The sequence below is a fragment of the Geotrypetes seraphini genome, chromosome 1 (genome assembly GCF_902459505.1).
Source record: "Geotrypetes seraphini chromosome 1, aGeoSer1.1, whole genome shotgun sequence".
In the NCBI taxonomy this organism is placed as follows: Eukaryota; Metazoa; Chordata; class Amphibia; order Gymnophiona; family Dermophiidae; genus Geotrypetes; species Geotrypetes seraphini.
Genome location: NC_047084.1, coordinates 447,677,752 through 447,702,253, shown reverse-complemented (window position 1 = coordinate 447,702,253; position 24,502 = coordinate 447,677,752). Strand labels below are relative to the sequence as shown.

At 43.2% G+C, this 24,502-nt stretch overlaps 1 protein-coding gene across 1 annotated transcript in view; it reads left to right on the top strand.

Annotated features, from left to right (window-relative positions):
- Positions 1-9,391: 9,391 nt before the first annotated feature.
- Positions 9,392-24,502, top strand: part of SAXO1 (stabilizer of axonemal microtubules 1) — a 33,966-nt gene continuing 18,855 nt past the window's right edge. Inside the window, exons 1-2 of the mRNA XM_033961467.1 lie at positions 9,392-9,396; positions 13,265-13,444. Of these exons, the coding sequence (XP_033817358.1) occupies positions 9,392-9,396; positions 13,265-13,444 (185 nt within the window). The remainder of the gene's footprint in view (positions 9,397-13,264; positions 13,445-24,502) is intronic.

The following is a 24,502-nucleotide window of genomic DNA, read 5'->3' as shown; positions in this document are numbered from 1 at the left end:
GCTACTTTTAAAATGACCAAGTCAAAATGATCTACCAACAATAAAATTTTAAAAAACACAAAGCACACCGTAGGCAGAGAAAATGTTAATTATCATTCATATTCTGGGGTTTTTCAAAGAGGTCATGGCAGATGACTCTATGCAATGTCAGCTCAGTAAGAACCATACAAAAATAGACAAATTATACCCCCTCCCTTTTTACTATACTGCGATAGCAGTTTTTAGTGCAGGGAGCTGTGCTGAATGCCCTGCACTGCTCTCGATGCTCATAGGCTTCCTGCGCTAAAAACCACTATTGCGGTTTAGTAAAAGGGGGCCATAGTGAAAAATATAGACAGCAGATATAAATTCTTAAAACGAACACATTTTGATCACTAAATTGAAAATAAAATCATTTTTCCTACCTTTGTTGTCTGGTGATTTCATGAGTCTCTGATTGCACTTTATTCTTCTGACTGTGCATCCAATATTTCTTACCTTCTTTCAGCCTGCTGTATGCTTCCAGACCTCATTCCCTCCACCAACTTCTTCTTCCTCTCTCACTGCCCCCTCCCCTTTCTTTCTTTCTGTCTCCCTGCCACCCTTTCTTTGTCTTTTTCTCTCCATGCTCCCTTTCTTTCTGTCTTCCTGTCCCCCTTTTCTTTCTGTCTCTCTGCCCCTCTTTCTTTCTGTCTGTTTTTCTCTTTCCATGCCTCCTTTCTTTCTGTCTTCCTGTCCCCCCTTCTTTCTTTCTTTTTCCCTTCTTTCTTTCTGTCTCCCTGCCTGCTCCTAAGCCACTGCCGCCATCGGGGAACAGGCCTCCAAACCACCGCTGCCCCAAGCTCTCCCTGCTTCCCCACACAGAAGCGTCAGGCCAACCAGATTTCCTCTCCCTGACGTCATTTCTGAAGTTGGAGAGGAAGTTCCGGGCCAGCCAGGCAGCAATCTTCATTAACCGCCAACACCCTAGCAGACTTCTTCAACTCTAAGATACAGAAACTAAGATCGTTAACTTCCCCCCTCAACCCCCACGGGGACTTCCCAATCCTCCCAGACACAGACAGAACTACACGCGACCCAGGGTCCAGAACGGACCTAAGTTGGAATCAATTTACAACCATCGACTGGCACACCTTGAACAAATACTTTAACAAATACACCAACTCCTTCTGCAGACTGGATACCTGCCCCCCACACATCATGAAAACTGCTCCGATCCACTTCAAAGCCAATATGCTGGCTTGGACAAACCACCTTCTATCCACAGGGAGCTTTCCAGCAGAACAGGGACACATTTTGATAACCCCAATCATAAAAAACACGAAAGAACCACCCAATTCATCGTCTAATTACAGACCAATTGCAAGTATCCCACTGTTCACCAAAATAACTGAAGGGGTAGTAAATACCGAGCTAACCACATACCTGGAAAAATTCAACATCCTAAATGACAATCAATCAGGTTTCCGCTCCGACCACAGTACCGAAACCATCATAGCCTCTTTACTAGACAACTTACACACACTCTTTAGCCAGGGCTCCAGCGCATTGATCGTGCAACTCGACCTGAGCAGTGCTTTTGACTTAGTCGACCACAACATTCTCTTAGACTGCCTTGCATTCATCGGCATCTCCGGCCAGGTCCTCAACTGGTTCCAGGGATTCCTAAGATACAGATCATACCGAGTATTTAAGAATGACTCCTTTTCATACAGCTGGGAAAACTCCTGTGGTGTTCCGCAGGGCTCCCCCCTGTCCCCCACCCTGTTTAATGTCTACCTTGCCTCCCTGGGTAATCTTCTGCATAGCCTCAAGCTCAAATTCTTCATCTACGCTGATGACATCACAATAGTCATCCCGCTATCCAGTTTCACACCAGAATTCCTCACCTCCCTTTCAAATACACTCAATCAGATAGAACTTTGGATGCAATCCTACAGACTAAAACTAAACCCCGACAAAACAAAATTTTTCCTGGCTAGCCCCAAAGACAAAATCATAGACACCACAATTCAAGTAAAAGGATCGACCTTTCCCCTCGAACAAACCCTAAAAATACTAGGAGTCACACTGGACAAACACCTAACCCTGGAGAAGCACACCGACATTACAGTTAGGAAAAGCATCTCGGTGCTCTGGAAACTACGCACCATAAAAAAATATTTTGACGACTCGTAATTCCACCTGCTAGTGTAATCCTCCATTCTCAGCATACTGGACTACTGTAATATCATTTACCTGAGCTCCACAAAGAAAACTATCAGAAGACTCAGAATGATCCAGAACACCGCTGTCCGCCTTATATTCGGCCTGAAAAAATGGGAACATGTTACCCCTTTTTACTACAAACTTCATTGGCTACCATTGGATTCCAGAGTCCTATTTAAATTCGCCTGTTTCTGCTACAAAACAGTATTCGGCCTAGCCCCAAACTACATCAGCCCACACTTCATCCTGAATCACAGAAACGAGAACTCCCGCAGAATCCAGCTATTTGCTTTCCCCTCCCTAAAACTCTGTTACTCCAATAAATTCTTTGACAAAACCTTCACCTTCCAGGCCGCCAAACTAAATCCATGGATAGCCCAATTAATCCTCGAGGCTCCAACCTACCTCAGCTTTAGAAAATTACTCAAAACACACCTCTTCCAATGCCACGACACTTAATTGCCCCCTCCTCAAAGAACCCCCCTTTTTTTTATCACGCCACTCCCCCACCCCCCCGATCCACTCTATCCTGTCCCCCAATTTCATCTACTTCGTTGCCTGCATCCCTGTTCAATTTAACACTTAACTATGTAAATCTGTTCAATTAATACTTAACTGCATGTAACTTTGTCTAATTAATGTGAACCGCATGTAACTATGCATGTAATTATGTTTAATCAATGTAAATCTGTTCAATTCATACTTAACTGCATGTAACTATGTTTAATTAATGTGAACTGCCTAGAACTCACTGGGTATGGCGGTATACAAGAATAAAGTTATTATTATTATTATTAATAAGGTGACCGACTGACCCGTTGTCCCGACCCACTGCTTCAGGACGCCGAAATGTCCCATTTTCAGGGACAGCATCCCGAAGCTGTGCGAGGGGACAAGGGATCGGCGATCGCTTCCCCTCCCGCGCTAAACCCTGCCTCCCTCCTTCCCTCCCTACAGCGCTGAAATGGTCAGGGGGGGGCCGTCAGGTCCAGAATCACCCTCCCTATTCTCAGGGCCAGGATTAGGGGATGGCAAGGGGGCCCCGCGATCCAGGCAGCTCTCTTAGCTGCCATCAGCCCTGCCTTCGGCTGCGCCGGTAAAGCGGGACTTTTCCACTTGCCTGCATCGCTCGAAGTTCTGCCGCTCTCGATCCCGCCCCTCAAAAACAGGAAGTCACTTCAGAGGGGGCAGCCGAAGGCAGGGCTGATGGCAGCTAAGAATCACCTCCAGTCTTGCAGCAGCACTGGAACACTCTGAGGGACTTCTATACAATTCAGGCCTATTAAGTTGGGGAAAAGAGGGGAGCTACTGAAATGGGATGTGGGAAGATGGTGGGTTGGCTGGCTCAGGAAAGGGAAGAAAGCTGCTAAATCAAAGAAGGAAGAAAAAAAAGGAACACAGGAAGATGCTGGACATGGAGTTTGTAGGGTGAAGGGAAAAAACAGACATGATGTGAGTAGAAAGACAGGTGGGAGATGCTGGACACGGGGTGGATGCAATAAGAAGAAAAAGGAGGCTCTGGATATTGGAGTAGTAGGTAGATAGGGGGCATGCTGACACAGAAGGAGGGAGAAGGAAAAGGGAGAGGAACAAGAGATGCCAAGTCCATGGGAGGGAAGGAAAGGAAAGGAGGTACCAGACCATGGAGGGGAGGGAGAGATGCCAGGGCATGGGGGGGAAGGAGACAGATGCCAGACCATGGGAAAGGAAGGAGGGAGAGAAAGGAAGGAGAGGAGATGCCAGATAATGGAGGGGGAGTGGGAGTTGGAAGGAGAGGAGAAATATACCAAGGCATGGGGGAGAGACAGGAAACAAATGCCAGACCAGAGGGAGAAGAGGTGCCAGAGCATGGAGAAAAAGAGATGCCAGGGCATGGGGGAGGGAAGGAGATAGAGATGCCAGACCATGGGGTGGAGTGGGAAGGAAGGAAATGAGAAGAGAGAGATTCTAGGGCATAGAGAGACAGAAAAATGGAGAGGGTGTGAGGCTGAAATGAATCATGTACAAAGGAGCATAGAAAGAGGGAAGATACCATATGGAAGAGAGAGTGGGCAGGGACACTGGATGGAAAGGGCAGAAAGGGCAGAGAATGGAAGGGGCGAGACACAGGGTGAACAGTAGATGGAAGGGGTAGAGAGAGGGGGACAGACACTGAATGGAAGTGTGGGGGAGAGGAGGGACAGACGCTGAATAGAAGTGTGGGGGAGAGGGGGCAGACTGAATGGAAGAGGAGGGAGAGGGGGAGCAGACGCTGGAAGGAAGTGGGGAGGAGAAAGAAAAAAGGGCACATTCTGGATTGAGGGAAGAGGATAGAGTTAGATACTGGAAGGGTTGAGGGAAAGAGGTGGCGAGCTATAGGTAGACAGTAAAAAAGAAAATTGATGAGAGGGTAGTAAGAACGTAATCTAGATGGATGCAGAAAATAAATTGAAAAGGAAAATGAGGGAAGAAAGGGATTGCAGAAGAGAGGTGTGGGAGAGGGAAGGAGAGGAGAGAGATGCCAGACCAACGGGGGTGAAAGGAAAGATGTAAGGAGGAGGCATACAGTTTCTGGAAGGGGCATAGAAGGAGAGAAGATGCCATATAGGGGCAGAGAGATGGCAGACAGTGGATGGAAGGAAGAGAGTAACAAGAATATGAGGAAAGCAGAAACCAGAGAAGACAAAGGTAGAACAAAAATTTTCTATTTATTTATTGCTTTAGGAGACATGTGTCACTGTTTCTATGGTGTTGCATTGTATGCACAGTCCAGCTTCTTGCTGGTTCAATTTAACCTTTGTCTATGTATTTCTATTTTATCCCCCCTTTTACAAAACTGTGGAGCGTTTTTTAACGCCAGCCGTGGCGGTAGCAGCTGTGATGCTCAGAATTCCATGAGCGTCAGAGCTGTTACTACCATGACTAAAATCCACACTTCAGTTTTGTAAAAGGGGGAGGGATTAGTTTGTGATGACATTTCATACTAGGTGAAGGTGTTTTCTGTGTTCTGTGTGTTCGAAAGACATGGTTTTCTGTTAGGATTGACGGTGTAGGATTGATCTGTACTAGTCTGGCTTGTTTGGTTTTACAATGGGTGTATTGATGTTGTACTGCTCACTGCATATGTAAGATGCTGCCTTTTCCTTTTTTTTTTTTTTATTTAATATTTATTGAAATTTTCAATATATTCAAGCATATTATAACTTGTACAGAAAGGAAATTTAGCAAGAAATTAATACAAATGAAAACATATATCAAAGAACATATAAGCATAAATTTCTACTCAAGTCCTCAATAAGATCCAAGAAGGAAAATAGGCGATAGAAAGAAAGAAATTATTATAAAACAAAATAATGGCTAGTCGAATGAGATTGAGGCACCCTTTCTTAAACTAAGCACTTTCTTTCTCCAAAGATGCAGTTGTGAGAAAAGTTGTCAGTTGAGATGGCTCAAAGAAAACATATTTATGAGAATGGTAATTAACAACACATTTACATGGGTGTCGCAAGTAAAAAGTCGCCCCCAGAGATAAAACACCAGGTTTCCTTAACAGAAATTCTTTTCTCCTTCTCTGCGTCTCCTTGGCCAAATCTGGGAACATCTGAATTTTACAACCTAAAAACTCTTTTTGCTTATTTTTAAAGAAAAGTCTCAGCAACCAGTTTTTATCTGGTGCGAGAGCTACTGTCAATAATAAGGTTGCAGGGGTCACTAATTCTCTATCAGACATTTCCAATATATTGGATATATTCATTAAATCAGGTCCCGACTTCTGTTGTAATTGCTGTTGTTGTTGGTCTTGAGGCTTACTTGGAAGATAATAAACCTGCGTAAATGGTGGTAATGATTCATCAGAGAGTTCCAATATTTCCGTCATATAACGTTTCAACATTTCCCTTGGGGCTATCACAGAGACCCTAGGGAAATTTATCAATCTGAGATTATTGTTACGAGAAAAGTTTTCCATTGCTTCCATTTTCCTTCTTAAATTGGTATTATCTTTAATTAATACCTCAGTAATTTGTTGTGATACTTTAAGTTCTTGATGAATATTTTGTATTGAAATTTTTGAGTCCTCAAGTCCAGTCTTTAAATTTTTAATCTCAGTTCCATGATTTTCTAATTTCTTTTCTACTTCTTGTAATTGTGGATTAATAGATTTTGCCAAATTGGCTACCAGGTCCCATAGAGAGTCTAATGTAACCTCTCGGGGCTTCAAAATTTGCAATGGTTGTAATTTTAAGTTAATTAGCTCACCCTCTGGCAACTTGTCTCCTCCTGCAATCTGTTGGATTTTCTGTTGGATTTTCTTATCCCCCACTGCTTCTTCCACAGTCTCCTCGTTAAGACTCCTCTGCTCCAGCAGGGAGTCCCGTGGCACAGTCCCCGTGTTCTCCTCCTTAGCCTCCGAGAGGAAGTGAACTCCAACCTCAGGAAGTTCCTCCTCTCGCGGGGAACTGGTCGACTGAGGGCGTGGGGGTGGTGCTCTCACTTCGGGGCTCAACGATGTCTCCAGCCCCATGGTGAACGCCACTGACGCGCCTCCGCCGTGTGTCTCCTGCGGGGAACTCCCCGAAGCTATCGGCGTGCCCTGCATTCTCCTCATCAGGTCCTCGATGTTCCCGAAGACGGCTGTTCTGGAGCGCTGCGAGGCTCCAGCAGCGCTACGTCCCCTCCTCTTCGGCATCGTGAAACAGGTAAAGATTTGAGTGGACAAATTATGTCAAGGAATAGACGGGAGCGTGAGACTCATGCGACTGCTCATGCAGCCATCTTGGATCTCCAGATGCTGCCTTTTCCTAGGTACTCATGTGCGACATGTGGCTTGTTATTAAAAATCATGTTTTTCGTACAGATAGGGGGGTGCCAAAAAATGATGGGCCCCGGGTGTCACATATGCTAGGTACCCGCCACTGCCCGGATGTCTCAATCCGTCCTCCTTTTTCTGGAGCCTGGTTACCATGTTCACTGACATACTTAAGAGTTGTAGGGTTACCATATGGCTCCAGAAAAAGGAGGACAGATTGAGACATCCGGGTGTTACTTCCATTGAAAGCAATGGAAATAAACCTGGATGTCTCAATCCGTTCTCCTTTTTCCTGGAGCCATATGGTAACCCTAGCTCAAGCAACAAGTCATGGTAGTCCAGGGACTCTCAACCTGGGGCTCAGGACACACCCAGTCAGGTTTCATATTCAGAATACTCATACTAAATATGCATAACAGTGATTTGCATAGATTGGGAGTAGTGCATGCAAATGTATCTCATGCTTATTCAATTGTGGATAACCTAAAAACCTGACTGACTGAATGTGTCTTGAGGATTAGATTGAGAACCCCTGAAGCAGATTAATTTAATATAACTTTGATGTACTTTGCCCTCTTCATCAAGATAATGCAAAAGAAAATCTCTAGCTCTCTCTAAAATTGGCAACAACTGGATTTCAGCCTTTAAAAAGGTATTTGCCAATAAGTACTTTCTGGGCCTTTGTTCTCATGTGCTTAACTCTTTTATTAGCCTGAGATGGAAACGGGAGTGAAGAGATCAGATGCCCAAGTTATGTGATCATGCTAATAACTTGCTAAGCATAAACTACAAAAAGGAAAAATAAAATAAAATATGCATTTTAATGTGTTGGAGAGGCATAAAAGAAAAAAGGATACTAAGGAAAATTGTCTGGCATACAGCTTGTGATTGGGAAAATACAGTGAAATTATTCTGGACCTTTTCTTGACCCTGTAAACACTTGGAAAGTGGATGACCTTGTTGTGACTTCTCCACCTCAATGCTGCAATCAAGGATACCAGTTTAGAATGGAATCTAGCAAAGTGTTCCAGTTCTAGAGCTCTGTGAAAGGTATTGACCTCATTCCTGATCAGCTGATAAATTATGAGAGAGCCTGTTGTGGTATTCAGGGTATATGAAAGATGGAAGTCCAGCCGTTTGTGTCCCTTACAATGAGAACAGAGAAAAAAAGGCCACGTTTAATTTTGAACAGACTCCTTTGTGTACACGGGCTTGCATGCTAAATAGAATAGCCTTACTGTAAGCCTCCCCCCGCCCATCAATTATTTTTGGGTTGATTTCTGAGCCACATGTTTTACTATTTGGAATGTGTGTTCTGCAAAAGCCAGGCTCATCTTCCACAGTGTAACATTACAGCTGTGACATGGGGAGAATGAGGCCTCCTGAGCTTTGTAGGGGTTACAATTAACCTGCTAAAGGTTTCAAATTAAAGTCTTTTGTTCGGTTACTGTCACGGATACTTCTAACCTCTACTTTCCCAAGGGAACATGTTCCTTTTGTTGTTTGCTTTTTTTTTATAGCTTGTTCAGCGATTAATTTTGAGCCCATTGCTTCATTCAAAGCACAGGGGAACTTTATGCTTAAAAGGACAACTTTTATGGTGCCTCATAAAGCAGTCCTTACTAGCACCCTGACAACTGAGACTTCATGAATGGAGTTTAGTTTAAAAACTAAAATCAGGCGTGCATAGCTTAGAGATATTTAGGTATTTCCCGAAGAGCACAAGGAGCCTCTTCAGAACACACATGCAGGCTTCTTTATATGCCCATAGCTTCAGTCACAAGTACACATACATACACATATCCAGTCAGGGACCATTGGCCTTACCCAGCTTGGATATTCTTATGTAAGAGATATTTAACCTTGGGGCAGGCCATTACTCTCATTCTCCAAGGGCCCACAGAACATTTAAGAACATAAGAATAGCCTTTTCAATCTCATCAAAACCACCTCTCCCGACATGCATCAAATGACTGCGGATGAAAGCTCCCACAATTGCTCCCCTCGACCCTGAAGAAAGTTTCATTTGAAACATGCATGTCGGGAGAGGTGGTTTTGAAAAAATTGAAAAGAAAAAAATAATATTTGAAGCTAAGTGATTCAAACTGATTTTTACATTAGGAGTTGTACAATTAAAAAAACGTTAGACACAAAGATGAAAGGATAAAAAAGGATGAAGAAATGAATTTATAGACAATATCAATAAAACTTGGAAGATTTCAGCAGTTGGAAGTATTCAGTGCCCATCTGCTTTCTGAAGGTCCACACAAAAATTTCTTACACATGTAGCTGCTATATGTTAAGTAGTTTACATGTAGCTTTTGACAAATGCAATAAGAGTGCAGTATGTAAATTAGTACTCTCTATTCAGAATTTGGACATTAGCAGTAGAATTTCATATAAGAAAATAGTATGGTCATGAGGTAATTTCCCCACTATCTGTTCAGCTGCACTGGCTATTCAAGTTTGACACTGGCACGCCAACTCAGTACTCTGATAACTGTAGCTTCAGTATTTAAGAATCACATATCTGTTGGGATAATTAAGTGAGGTAAGACTACAGAACTTGATTTGTCCCACTTATTTTGTCTTGAAAGTCCTTATTGAACATTCTGACTTACAGGACAGAACTTTTGAAGGTCTCTCAAGAGCAATAGAGGAGCACTCATTTTTATGTGCTAGAATTTCACTGGATTATTATTGCCAGGTCATTTTGGTTTTTCACTGTGTGATAAATGAGATGCCAGTGTGATAGATCAGCATTAGGAAGAGTTAAAAAGTGGAAAGGAAAACATCAAGATGGCTGCCATTTTTTGTGAAAGGTTTTTCAGCAATAATCCAGCTCCCTTGAGGATAATAATTGGATCACCCGAGTCTGGCAAATTGAGATTTATTTCACCTCAGTGTTTCCCTTGCTCAATGTTTCCCCTGCCTTAATGATTACTTAAATTTTCCTCTCTGGCTGCCTTTAATCTCCAGCCACTGTATACCCTTTTATCACTCTGTCGTTCTACTTCTAAAGGCTGTTTGTAAACTCTTTGCAATAAGAGTCCTTCTAATATTTTCTGTTTGTTGCATCCTGGTCTTTTTATAACCCAAGATTTTGGCATTCCATTAGTCATTCTTTGTATAGGTGATGCTTTGCTTAATTCTTCGTAGTATTTTTCAGTTCAATATTTGTTTTACAACAGTTATTGCTGAGGGTTTAAAAAAAAAAAAAATTTGCCCTCCAGAGTTCATCATAATATACAGACTGCCGCCATGGCCAAAATAAATCTGGATGTTTAGCTCCACTGTCCAGGTAGTGGCTGGTGCCAAACAGCTGATTCAGCTGTGACTGACACTAGTATCTGGATAGCAGAATATTAAGCTCACTCTCCAGATAGCAAACTGGATAAAGTTAGAACTGAAAAATTAACTTGCAGAGCTATTGTTAGTGGAAAGTTGGTTAGATGCCACATATACTCCTGGTGGAATTCTGTGCAAAACATTCAAAATTCTACTCAAAATATTTCAAAATTCTGTGCACAAAATTAGCAAATTCTGCAAGTTTGTCAAAATTTAAACAATATTTTTGCTAATTATTATCCATATTCCATTTAAAACATTTACCTTTGTTGTCTGGATGTTTTATTTTTCCATCATGTTGGTTCCAGTTTCTTTTTTCTGCTCTCCTGTCTAATTCTCCTTCAAGTGGCTGCTATCCATCTGTCTTTTCTACTCTCTCCTGTCTATTCCCTTACTACATCTGCATCAGGCGTATTGATCATTTCTTTTTAGTTCTTTTCTGCCTCTTTCTTACCCGTCTCTTCTTTTACACTTTAAAGCTACCTATCAAATTTCCATCTTCTCTCCCATTTCCCATCTCATTTCTTCCTTAGCCCTCCATTCCCTTTCATCTTCATTATACCTCCATTACAATATTTCTACCTTTTGTTATATCTATCCTCTCATCTGTTTCCTTGCCAGCCTCTCCTCCCCCTCAGGGTTCTACCATTCTCAGCATCTTCCTTCCTCCACCATTTTTAGCCCAGCATCTCTTACTCACCCTCGTAGCCTGATATCTCACTATCTCTTCCCTGCTGCACTCTCCCCCATGATCCAGCATTTGTCCCACTCTCTTCCCCCACTCCCATTTCCAGGCATCTCTCCATCACTCCATTCTGCTTCTGGATCTAACATCTCTCTCCTTCTCCCCTTCCACCTCCCGTGTATCTCTTTATTCCTCTCACCCACACCCATGTCCAACACCTTTCTCTCTCCCTTCCTTGTTCCCTGTGTCAAATCTCTCTATACCTTCCATGCACCATCTCTCCTTTCTTCTCCTTCATTAAGTGCAATTTCATCCTCTCCCTTCACCATGCATGTCTCCCTCTCCTCCCCCTGTGCCAGCATCTTTCTTCCTTTCACCCCTCTCCTCCCCCTGTGCCACCAACTTTCCTTCCTCTCCCCCTCTTCCTGTGCCACCAACTTTCCTTCCTCTCATCCCTTTCTCCTGCTGTGCCAAGCTTGCTTCTTCAAGTCGCAGTATCAGAGCGATTCTCACATGCTGCCTGTCTCTAATCCAGAAGCCTCCCTCTGCCGTGGAGAGTTAGTGGTAGGCAGTGTGTGGGAGTTGCTGCCAATATGCAATCCAAAGATGCTGACATGGTCAAGATTCTGCGTGAGAATGTGCGACTGTGCAATTCTGCTGCAATTCTGCATTGTGTAGTCAGGCAATCACACAGAATTCCGCCATGGAATGCTACTATTTGAGTTTTTGCCAGGTACTTATGACTTGGATTGGCCACCTTAAAAATGGGATACTGATCTAAGTAGACCATTGGTCTGACCCAGTAAGGCTGTTCTTATATATATAAATAAATGTTAAGTTATTACAAAGACACTTTTGTTTGACATGCTTGGAAGATTTTAAAAAACAGTTTATTAAAAACATTGAGAAAGATTTTTAAGACATAGGAGGAAGGAGATTTTTTAGCCAATAAAGTTTCCCCTTTTGTCAGTCTGTTAGCCTAAAATTTATTGCCACAGATGGGGGTCCGAGGATTTTCTCTTTCTTCATCAAATGCAGTTTTTTTGATATAAATAGTGGGGTTCTCCAGGAGTATGCGCTGGGACCACTGCTTTTTAACATATTTATTAATGATCTAGAGATGTGAAAAACTAGTGAGATAATAATCTTTGCTGATGGCACATATAACAAAAGGATTGTGGAAAAAATGCAAGCGGACCTTATGCGACTGGGCGTCCAAATGGCAGATGACATTTAATGTAAGCAAGTGTAAACTGATGCATGTAGGAAAGAGGAACAACCTGCTTGACTTTGACAGCTCAATTTGTGTGTGTGTGGTTTTTTTGTGTTTATTCTGTGCATATGCCCATCGCTATCATCAGTGATGGGCACATGCAGATTTAGCGAATCTTCGCTACTCTCCGCCAACCTCATTTACATGAGTGTTGTTTGGAGAATGACTCGCTTTTTAAAAATCATTACAATAACAGCTGTGATAGCAGCCCATCTGGGTTTTTTTTGTTTTTTTGTTCAATATTTTTATTGGTATATAACAATATAAAACATATTAAGCATGAAAGCAATCAAAAAGAACATTAAAAGCAGATAGTCCAAACAGTGGACCTATGTCTGAAATAGGCAAAAAAAAAACAGGTCCAACATCCCCTGTACCTCTTTAATATCTTGCCAGTTTGAGCAATTACTCTGGCCTGCTGCTTGCGCAGGCCTGGCTCCCTCTGAAATCACTTCTGGGTCATGGGGCCAGGAAGTGACATCGGAGGGAAAGCCAATGCCAGTGCGATCAACAAAGCTGCTAGTGATGGCAAAAATTTAAAGAGGTACAGGTGTAGGAAGGGAGGGCACAAGTGTAGCGTGGGGGTGGGGGGTGAAGAGGAGAACGCAAGGGGTGTCAGTGTTCCGGGCGCCTCCCACCCTCGCTGCACCACTGAGTGCATGATTTGGCCCTGATAGAAAAAGATTGGACAAGCCTGTTCTAGAGGGAAGCAAGCTTTGCTATATCTACCTCTAGTATGCCCCTGACGCAGCTATAAAGTAAGCACATAATATGTGCCTTTTAGTACATTTTATACCATCCTTATTATGAAATTACTCTTTCATGTGCTGTTAGAAAAGATAATTATGTTGAACCCAGACATTTTGTTTTGGAAAAGTATGCTGCCTTTAATATCTTTTTTATTGCTAGTTTTGTAGTCTCTGTCCTTGATCACTCGATGTTCTGAAGTTAACTTAGTCACTTCTTTTTCTTTTCCAAACTCCAGGCGCCACCATTGCCCCTTTCTTCCCACCAGAATTTATGAGAAGGTTCACAAACCGCGAAACTCTTCAGAATATACAGAAAATTATCAACTTTACCACAATATTCTACCAGTGGTGTCATGCAAGCCCGCAGAAGATTATCAGAAGGGCCCGGCCCACATGGATGCCAAATCGACTTTCAGGTGAGATATTGAATTTTCCCTGATAGTTCTCAGGAAATGAGAATTAATATGAGGAGTTCTTAAGAACATAAGAACATAAGCAGTGCTTCTGCAGGGTCAGACCAGGGGTCCATCATGCCCAGCAGTTCGTTCACGCGGCGGCCCATCAGGTCCAGGACCTGTATAGTAACTTTTTATCTATACCCTTCTATCCCCTTTTCTTCAGGAAATTGTCCAATCCCTTCTTGAACTCCAATACCGTACCCTGTCCTATCACGCCATCTGGAAGCGCATTCCAGGCGTCCACCATCCTTTGGGTGAAGAAGAACTTCCTCGCATTGGTTCTGAATCTGTCCCCTTTTAATTTTTCCGAATGCCCTCTTGTTCATGTAGTTGTTGAAAGTTTGAAGAATCTGTCCCTCTCCACTTTCTATGCCCTTCATGATTTTGTAAGTCTCTATCATGTCCCCTCTAAGTCTCCGCTTCTCCAGGGAAAAGAGCCCCAGTTTCTCCAGTCTTTCAGCATATGAAAAGTTTTCCATACCTTTTATCAAACGTGTCGCTCTCTTCTGAATCCTCTCGAGTATTGCCATATCCTTCTTTAGGTACGGCGACCAATATTGGATGCAGTACTCCAGATGCGGGCGCACCATCGCCCGATACAATAGGAGGATAACTTCTTTCATTCTGGTTGTAATACCTTTCTTGATTATACCTAGCATTCTATTTGCTTTCTTAGCGGCCACTGCGCACTGTGCCGACGGCTTCATGGTCTTGTCCACTATTACCCCCAAGTCCCTTTCTTGGGTACTCTCACTCAGTAACAGCCCTCCCATCATGTAGCTGTACCTCGGGTATCTGTTTCCTACATGCAAGACTTTACATTTCTCTAAATTAAACTTCATCTGCCATCTCAACACCCACTTTCCTAGCTTGTTCAGGTCCCTTTGTAAATCCTCACAGTCCTTTTTAGTCCTAGCCCCATTAAATAGTTTGGTGTTGTCTGTGAATTTTATTACTTCACACTTCATCCCAGTTTCTAGATCATTTATAAATACGTTGAACAGCAGCGGTCCAAGCACCGACCCCTGAGGAACTCCACTTGTGACCCTCCTCCAGTCCAAGTAGTGGCCCTTCACTCCTACCCTCTGCTTCCTACCCACCAACCAATTTTCGATCCACCTGTGTACGTCTCCTTCCACCCCATGGTACTTCAGTTTCCGAAGTAGGCGTTCATGGGGGTACCTTATCAAAGGTTTTTTGGAAGTCTAAATATACGATGTCTATGGGTTTTAACCTAGTCCTTGGGACATACTCAGCTAGTCAGGTTTTTCAGGATAGCCAGAATGAATATGCATGAGTAGGTTGCCAGATTTTCCAATTGGAAAATCTGGACCCCCTAGACCCACTCCTCAGGCCCTCCCAGTTCCACCCATCCCCGCCCTGTAATGCTCTAATCCCACCCCTAGTCCCGCCCTAGCCCTGCCCCCATTGCCTACTCTTGTCAGGCAGGGAGGAAGTCCGCGCATGTGTGGATTCCAGGCAATGATATCATGCGCACATGCATGTGCTGTCATAGCATGGTGTCCGCACATGTGTGGACTTCCTCCCTGCCCGACGTGATTTGAGGAGGCTTTTCAAAACCCAGACAAAGTTCCGGGTTTTAAAAAGCCGTCCGGACCCCCAGACGTGTCCTCAAAAGGAGGACATGTCTGTGGAAATCTGGACATCTGGTAACCCTATACATGAGAGAAATTAGCATGTACTACCTCACTCGTATGCATATCTATCGCTTGCATAGTTATTGCTGTTATCCTGAAATCCTAACTGGCTGGTTGTGTCCTGAGAACTGGACTGAGATCACCTGATTTAGACATAAAAGAGGACTTTATATTGAATATTGGTTGAGGCAATGATAAAAATGATGCATTTAGAACTAACAGAGCCTACTTTCTGGCATGCACACATAAGAGCAACATCCATACATAATGTAGACCCTATGGCCCCGATTCTGCAAAGTGCGCCTATCTTTAGGCACGCTTTAGGCATATTTTATATTTAGGTGTCATATGGACATCCCCAATAATAATTTTTTCTGTTCTAGGCGCAAGATAGACGTCCCTGCAATGTATTTAGTTATATGTAAAAATGTGTTTTTGTCTGATTGTTTTCTTCATTATTTCACGATTGTAAGCTTTAACATAATAAAAAAAAAAGTACCACAGTATGCCATCTTCAAAAGGATATTTATAATATTTTTCTTTCAGTGAGAGGTACTGACTGGGAGTTGAATTGGGAACATCAGTGTGAATCTTAAGTATGGTTGAATAAATGTGACAATGAGTCAAATACTGCTGTTTATATCAATTGCAAACTCAACTTTTGTAATATATTGTTTCTAGTATTGCTAATGTGCTATTTGAGATGAAAATTAGATTGGATTGGTCTGTAGCTTGTAATATTTATTAAAAGGAGTATTGTGTGAGCTGAAGTACACCAGCATTACACGCTAACCATTATTCTAACTCCTGTGCTACAGTATGAGCTATAAAATAATACCAATTCAGCTTCTGTTATACTCTTCCGTGTAGGCATCATTATGTCTGCAGCATAGGCGTTTCCGCTGCGCCGTATCGGAGCCCTATATTCCTTTTCTTCACTATTTCAAGATTGTAAGCTTTAACATAATAAAAATAAAAAAACTAATGTACTATGCCATCTTTAAAAGGATATTTAAAATATTTTACTAAGATGCACTGACTGGGAGTTGAACTGGGAACATCAGTGTAGAAGGGTGGAAATTTAACCTGTGTACTACACAGGAAGCTGTATAGCAATTGTAAAATTAGCTCCTAGAAGGAATAGCTGTTTGAGCATTGTTTGGGTTTTGGATAGATGTGGTTTGGGCTTCAGAAAGACGTTAGTCTGATAGATGCGAGTTCTATGGATGGTATTTAGGCAACCATGTAAGTCATCCTTTGAGCTTTGGACGTTACTTGAAACATGTTTCTCTGAATGGGATTTAGGCAGATTTGGGACCTTTCCAAAGTGAACTTCAGGGATTTTATTTAGCCACCACATAAACAGGACACATACAAGCAAGCATAGTAAATTTAAAACTGGCTAAAGAAGCAATGTTATTAGGTAATTACAGCACATGAAAATCACAGCTTTAGGGTTTCTTGCTCCAAATAACACTTTCTTTCTCACTACACATTGCTTCAATCAGATCATTCATCAAAGCAAAAAAAAAGCCCATAACTTCTTTTGGCAAAGCTTAAAAACAGAATAAAACACATTACATACCTGAATATGGCATCTAGTTCATTGCAAATGAAGGTGTCTAGTTGCACAATGGTGACCTCATTGTGAGGTCATCAAGGCACACCTGCAAGATACAATGCCACAATTAAAAGATGCACTTGGTGTTGAACTCACAACCCCTGTAAGATCAACACACAGCTTTTATACATTGAGATACATCTGCTTCCAACTAGGTGGATCTGAATGCCCTGTCATATCATAGCTTACTGACCTGCCTATGTATCATCTGCTTAGGAATGATATCACAATCACCACAAAAAAGACATTTCTAGCTCACCAGGTTAATGCACCTCCTGTATCTTCTCCAGGTCACCTTCATTAATTTTAACAACTTCTTAACAGCTTGCTATTAGTTCTCATAAGAGAGTCTGGGATTAGAACTTTTGTAATTTATTGTTTCTAGTATTGCAATGTTGTGATGTTTGAGATAAAAAATTATATTTGATTGGTTGTAATTCTTAGCATAGGCATCGTTATGGCTGAATGATCAGCGCCGTATCGGAGCATTCCAAGCTTGCCTAAATGGCTGCAGTTAATTCTGCTAGAATATATGCCAGGAGACAACCCAAAGTGGATCTCACTGCCCTGTCATATCATAGCATACTGAGTCTAGATGGTGGACTCTGCCATTTTTCATCCATACATTTCCCTTTCCAGGCAGACTTATTCTCACCTTCACATTGCTAGTACATCCTAATCTGTCATAGTAGGAAACGTCTCCCCTGACTGAAAGAAGCCATTTCTGGTTCACCAAGTTGAGGCACCTTATCCATCCTTTCCAGCTCTCTGGTTGAAATCCCACCTTATTTGCTCTCATATAATGCCATTTTCTCAAATATGCTGTTTGGAGGCTATGAGGTAGTAACAGATAAGGCATCCATAGGATAACATGCACGCAGCAACAGATAAGGCATCCATAGGATAACATGCACGCAGCAACAGATAAGGCATGGACGCAGTAACAGATAAGGCGTTCTTAGGATAACATGGACGCACTAACTGATAAGGCATCCACAGGATCACATGCATGCAGTAACAGATAAGGCATCCATAGGCTAACATGCACGCACAAAAAGATAAGGCATCCATAGGCTAACGTGCACACACTAACAGATAAGGCGTCCATAGGATAACATGGACGCACTAACAGATAAGGCGTCTATAGAATAACATGGATGCAATAACAGATAAGGCATCCATAGGATAACACGACGCACTAACAGATAAGGCATCCATAGGCTAACATGCATGCCTTATCAGATAAGGCATCCATAGGATTACATGGATGCAGTAACAAATAAGGCGTCCATAAGATAACATGCACACACTAACAGATAAGTCAACAACAACACACTCCTAATTTGCCAAACAAATCCTAAACTAGAAAAAACAAGGAAGGCAACCAAGTCACATCAAGGTCTGTGAGGGGGAAGCTCAAAGTGCCTAACTTGGCTCACAACTTGCAAACCAAATATAGTGTAATATGTCAAAGAACATGTCACATTATATGATGTTATAGGGCGCTCTCAGTGTGAACCCTCAGTGTTAGGAGCACAGCTCCGACACTTCACTTTTGGGCCAAGGCCATAAGCCTCCACCCGCACACCATCATCGAGCGCCCTGTGTGTGCAGAAATCAAACCAATCAACAATCAAAGTGAGTAAATGAAACTCAACATAAGCAACCTGAGCGACCCCCACACAAACCCTGCCAGCCAAACCCCCTCAAAAAACTCACACAAAATCACAAACAAAGTCAAAAACCATACCAAAAAGTGAAAAACATGTCCAAAAGAAACAATACTTATCCAAAACTGTCACACAAACGGAAAAACCGCGCCAGGAGGTTCAACCGCGCTGGTTTCGGGAGGAGCCCTTCTTCAGGAACCTGGCCTCCAACAGAACACAAGCAGAGAGGAAGGCTGGAGGGCGCCCTTCTGGCGCGGTTTTTCCGTTTGTGTGACAGTTTTGGATAAGTATTGTTTCTTTTGGACATGTTTTTCACTTTTTGGTATGGTTTTTGACTTTGTTTGTGATTTTGTGTGAGTTTTTTGAGGGGGTTTGGCTGGCAGGGTTTGTGTGGGGGTCACTCAGGTTGCTTATGTTGAGTTTCATTTACTCACTTTGATTGTTGATTGGTTTGATTTCTGCACACACAGGGCGCTCGATGATGGTGTGCGGGTGGAGGCTTATGGCCTTGGCACAGAAGTGAAGTGTCGGAGCTGTGCTCCTATCACTGAGGGTTCACACTGAGAGCGCCCTATAACATCATATAATGTGACATGTTCTTTGACATATTACACTATATTTGGTTTGCAAGTTGTGAGCCAAGTTAGGCACTTTGAGCTTCCCCCTCACAGACCTTGATGTGACTTGGTTGCCTTCCTTGTTTTTTCACACTAACAGATAAGGCATCCATAGGATAACATGCATGCAATAACAGATAAGGGGTCCATAGGATAACATGGACGCACAAACAGATAAGGCGTCCATAGGATAACATGCATGCACTAACAGATAAGGCATCCATAGGATAACACACGCACAGTAACAGCCAGTCGTTCGCATCCAGAGGGCAAACGACTGGCTGCAGGGATGGTGCAAGGAGATGAACTTTGGGTTCTTGCACCATGGAGAGGCATTGCAAGGACTACAGGGACCAGACGGGTTACACCTGACCAGAAGAGGGAAGAACGGCCTTGGACACCGTCTAGCCCGCCTACTACACAGGGCTTTAAACTAGGTAAATTGGGGGAGGGTACGAGCACAAACAACCTACCCGGCGAGCTAAGCTGCCAATACTTTTTTGAGACCAAGGTAAGTAAACATCGATCTGGGTCAGGGGAGAGTATACACACTTTCGAGTCTGGGGTTGGCTCACATTATAATTCTGGATCACATTGTAATTCTGGGTCTAGAGGGAGTACACATTGTAATTCTGGGTCCAGCGAGAGAACACACATTGCAAATTGTACTAAAGGAGTTCAATAGCCGAAGCGGGAATACCCCCACAGGGTACACACATTTCCGAGTCTGGGATAGGAACACACTGTAGTTCTGGGTCTGGGGAGTCCGGGATAGGTGCACGTTGTAACTCTGGGTCTAGGGAAAGTACAAAACATGCGAATAATGCTAAAGGTATCCAAGTAGCTCAAGCGGGAACATCCCCACTGAGATGTAACAAACATACAACATGGAGGGCTATGTACGTAAACGCCCACAGTCTGGGAAACAAGATCCTGGAATTAGAAACAGAAATGAGGAATGCCGACCTGGATGTGGTGGTGATATCTGAGACCTGGCTCACGGACTCCCACAGGTGGGACATGGTCATACCGGGTTACAACTTGCTTCGCCGGGACAGGGAGGGCAAAATGGGAGGAGGTGTAGCATTATATATTAAAGATGACATTAAGGTCACCAGAATCACAGATGTCCACTACACTGGGGAATCCCTTTGGGTAAATTTGGCCAGAGGGAAGGACAAATGCCTGTATCTTGGCGTAATATACAGACCCCCAAGACAACAGGATGACCTAGATATGGAATTAATCGGAGATATAGAGAATATCACCTTGCGTGGGGACACAGTATTGTTAGGTGACTTCAACATGCCTGATGTGGATTGGGACACGCTTTCCTCTGCTTCCGGCAGCAGCAGGAGGCTATTAAACTCTATGAAGGGAGCAAGACTCAGGCAACTTGTATTGGAACCAACAAGGGATCAGGCAATACTGGACCTGATACTTACCAATAGAGAAAGTGTCACAGAGGTCTCGGTGGGCGACACATTGGCCTCCAGTGACCACAACATGGTATGGTTAAATCTCAGGAAAGATTTCACTAAATCTACCACACTGACCAAGGTCCTCAAATTCAAGGACACAAACTTCAAAGAAATGGGAGACTTCGTTCACCAGGCGCTACAAAGCCAAGCAGAAACCGATAAAGTGGAAGAAATGTGATCGACTTTGAAAGCCACCATACAAGAAGCAACAAACCGCTATGTTAAATCAGTAAGTAAACAGTGAAGGAACAATAAGCCACAGTGGTTCTCTGCGGAGATTTCGGACCTCATCAAGGAGAAGAAAAAAGCATTCATCTCTTACAAACAATCAGGGAAATAGGATTCTAGGGAAGCCTATCTGGCCAAGTCAAAAGCCGTCAAAACAGCAGTTAGGGAGGCCAAATTCCGCATGGAGGAGTCTCTAGCGAAGAACATCCAGAAAGGAGATAAATCCTTCTTCAGGTATATCAGTGACAGAAATAAGAACTCAGGCGGGATAGTACGTCTTAGGAAACCAGACGGAGACTATGTAGAAACGGACTCGGAAAAAGCCCAACTGTTAAATGAATACTTCTGCTCAGTCTTCACCCGCGAGGCGCAAGGACTCGGCCCTCAGCTAAAGACAAGGGTTGACGCAGATGACCCGTTTAGTAATTTCGAGTTTACACCCAGCGGTGTCTACTGCGAGCTGTCAAAGATTAAGGTTAACAAGGCAATGGGGCCTGACAACCTACACCCCAGGGTGCTCAGGGAGTTGTGTGATGTCTTGGCGGAACCGCTATCCGTGCTCTTCAATCTCTCCCTTAGTACGGGTAATGTCCCGTTGGACTGGAAGACGGCTATCATTCCAGTCCACAAGAAAGGCTCCAAGAGACAGCAAACTACAGACCGGTGAGTTTCACATCAATAGTGTGCAAACTAATGGAAACTCTAATCAAACGCCAATTGGATACGATCCTGAACAAGGAGAATCTACGGGATCCCCGTCAACATGGATTTAATAAGGGGAGATTCTGCCAATACAACCTGATCAGCTTCTTTGACTGGGTGACGAGGAAGCTGGATGTTGGGGAGTCCCTGGACATCATATACCTGGACTTCAGTAAAGCATTTGATAGCGTACCACACCGCAGGTTGCTGAGCAAGATGAGTTCTATAGGATTGGGCGACACATTGTTGAAATGGGTTGGGAACTGGCTTGGAGGTAGGCTTCAGAGGGTAGTGGTGAACGGCACCCCCTCCAAAATGACAGAGGTAATCAGTGGAGTGCCGCAGGGCTCGGTCCTGGGCCCGATCCTATTCAACATCTTTATAAGAGACTTGGCAGAAGAGCTGCGAGGTAAAATAACATTATTCGCCGATGACGCCAAACTAAGCAATGTAGTGGGCAAACAGACATAAATTCAATGTCCGACAACATGATGCACGACCTACTCCTACTGGAGCGCTGGTCTAGGTCCTGGCAACTCAGCTTCAGTGCCAAAAAATGCAAAGTCATGCACCTGGGCAGCCAAAATCCATGCAAGACTTACACCCTTAATGGCGAGATCCTAACAAGAACTGAAGCAGAACGAGACTTAGGGGTGATCATCAGTGAGAACATGAAGACTGCCAATCAAGTGGAGCAAGCTTCATCCAAGAATTGCATCATAGGTTGCATACGCAGGAGTTTCGTCAGCCGTAAGCCTGAAGTCATTATGCCATTGTATAGATCCATGGTGAGGCCCCACCTGGAATACTGTGTGCAATTCTGGAGGCTGCATTACCGTAAGGATGTGCTGAGACTGGAGTCAGTCCAGAGAATGGCCACTCGGATGGTCTCGGGACTTAAGGATTTCTCGTACGAGGAACGGCTTGATAAGTTGCAGCTGTACTCACTCGAGGAACGCAGAGAGAGGGGTGACATGATCGAGACATTCAAGTATCTCACGGGCCGCATCGAGGTGGAAGAAGATATCTTCTTTTTCAAGGGTCCTGCAGCAACATCAGTGGTGGGAAACTGCACGGGGACACCAGGAAATTCTTTTTCATTGAAAGGGTGGTTGATCGCTGGAATAGTCTTCCACTTCAAGTTATTGAGGCCAGCAGCGTGCCTGATTTTAAGGCAAATGGGATAGACATGTGGGATCTATTCACAGAGAAAGGTAGGGGAGGGTCATTGGGGTGGGCAGACTAAATGGGCCCTGGCCCTTATCTGCTGTCTATTTCTATGTTTCTATGTTTCTAACAGAAAAGGAACCATAGGTTAACATGCATGCACTAACAGATAAGGCATCGATAGACTAACACGTATGCAATAATAGATAAGGCATCCATAAGATAACATAGACGCAGTAACAGATAAGGCATCTATACGCTAACATGCACGCACTAACAGATAAGGCATCCATAGGATAACATGCACGCACTAAAAGATAAGGCATCAATAGGCTAACATGCACGCACTAACAGATAAGGCGTCCATAGGATAACATGGATGCACTAACAGATAAGGCATCCACAGGATCACACGCATGCACTAACAAATAAGACATCCATAGCTTAACACGCACGCCTTAATAAATAATGCATCCATAGGATAACATGACACACTAACAGATAAGGCATCCATAGGATAACACAACGCACTAACAGATAAGTCATCCATAGGCTAACATGGATGCACTAACATATAAGGGGTCCGTAGGATAACATGAATGCACTAACAGATAAGGCATCCATAGGATAACATGCACGCACTGACAGATAAGGCATGCATAGGATAACATGCATGCAGTAACAGATAAGTCATCTATAGGCTAACATATACGCAGTAACAGATAAGCCATCCATAGGATAACATGGACGCACTAACAGATAAGGCATCCATAGGCTAACAAGCACGTACTAACAGATAAGGGGTCCATAGGATAACACACGCAATAACAGATATGGCGTCCATAGGATAACATGGACGCAGTAACAGATAAGCCATCCATAGGCTAACATGCACGCCTTATCAGATAAGGTGTCCATAGGATAACATGGACGCACTAACAGGTAAGTCATCCATAGGCTAACATGCACGCCTTAACAGATAAGGCATCCATAAAATAACATGCACGTACTAATGATAGGCACCGTATTAGCACTTACATATCAAGGCGTGCATGTTATCCTATGGACACATTAGTAGTTTGCGCATGCATTCAATTAGCGCGCCTGTGTAAATGAGTGCCTAAAACTCACCAATGTACTGTTCTGTATAATAGTGCAGATAGTAAGTACAATTTGCAGTCAAGTGAAGTATATCTAGGGTAAACAAGCAAATGTTGCAATACATCTTTCTGATTAGGTATTCGATCTGCTAACAATAACTCTTTGCCCAGGTGCAAGCTGGTGTGCTGTATCTAGTTTTAACAGACCTGTTCTGGCCTCTGGGAAATACAGTGGGAGTCATTAGCCACTTTGGAAAGATGAGCATAGTCAAGCTGGAATCAGGAGAAAAGAGGGAAAATATTAGAGAGACATCTGTGACAAAAGTAAAAAAGCACAGTCTCAAAATAACACCTAGAATGAACAGAAGCACAAACACTGTTGGACTTCTAAAAAGAAGAAGCAGCTGCATCTGAACCCTATTAGGCACCAATTAGGCACTCATAAGGAGCTTCCTAGCAAAACTATGTGCATCGATTGGATGTCCTTTGGATGTTTTTCCACACACACACCTAAGCAATAGTTATCACACTGGCAATAGTTATCAATGAGTTCTTAGACTGAACCGTTCCTCAACTGATTAGTCTTTTGAGCTGTTATATGATAAGATTTACCTTTAGCTCTGAGTAAAAGCATTGCTTCCATCTTCCCAATATCATAGGTTCCACATATTCATGCAACTTGCATATCCATTTTGCTGGCACCAAAGTTTCAAACAGCATGGGGTTTTTTCAGCCAACACTCCTGGAACCAATTTTTATCATTACTAATTCT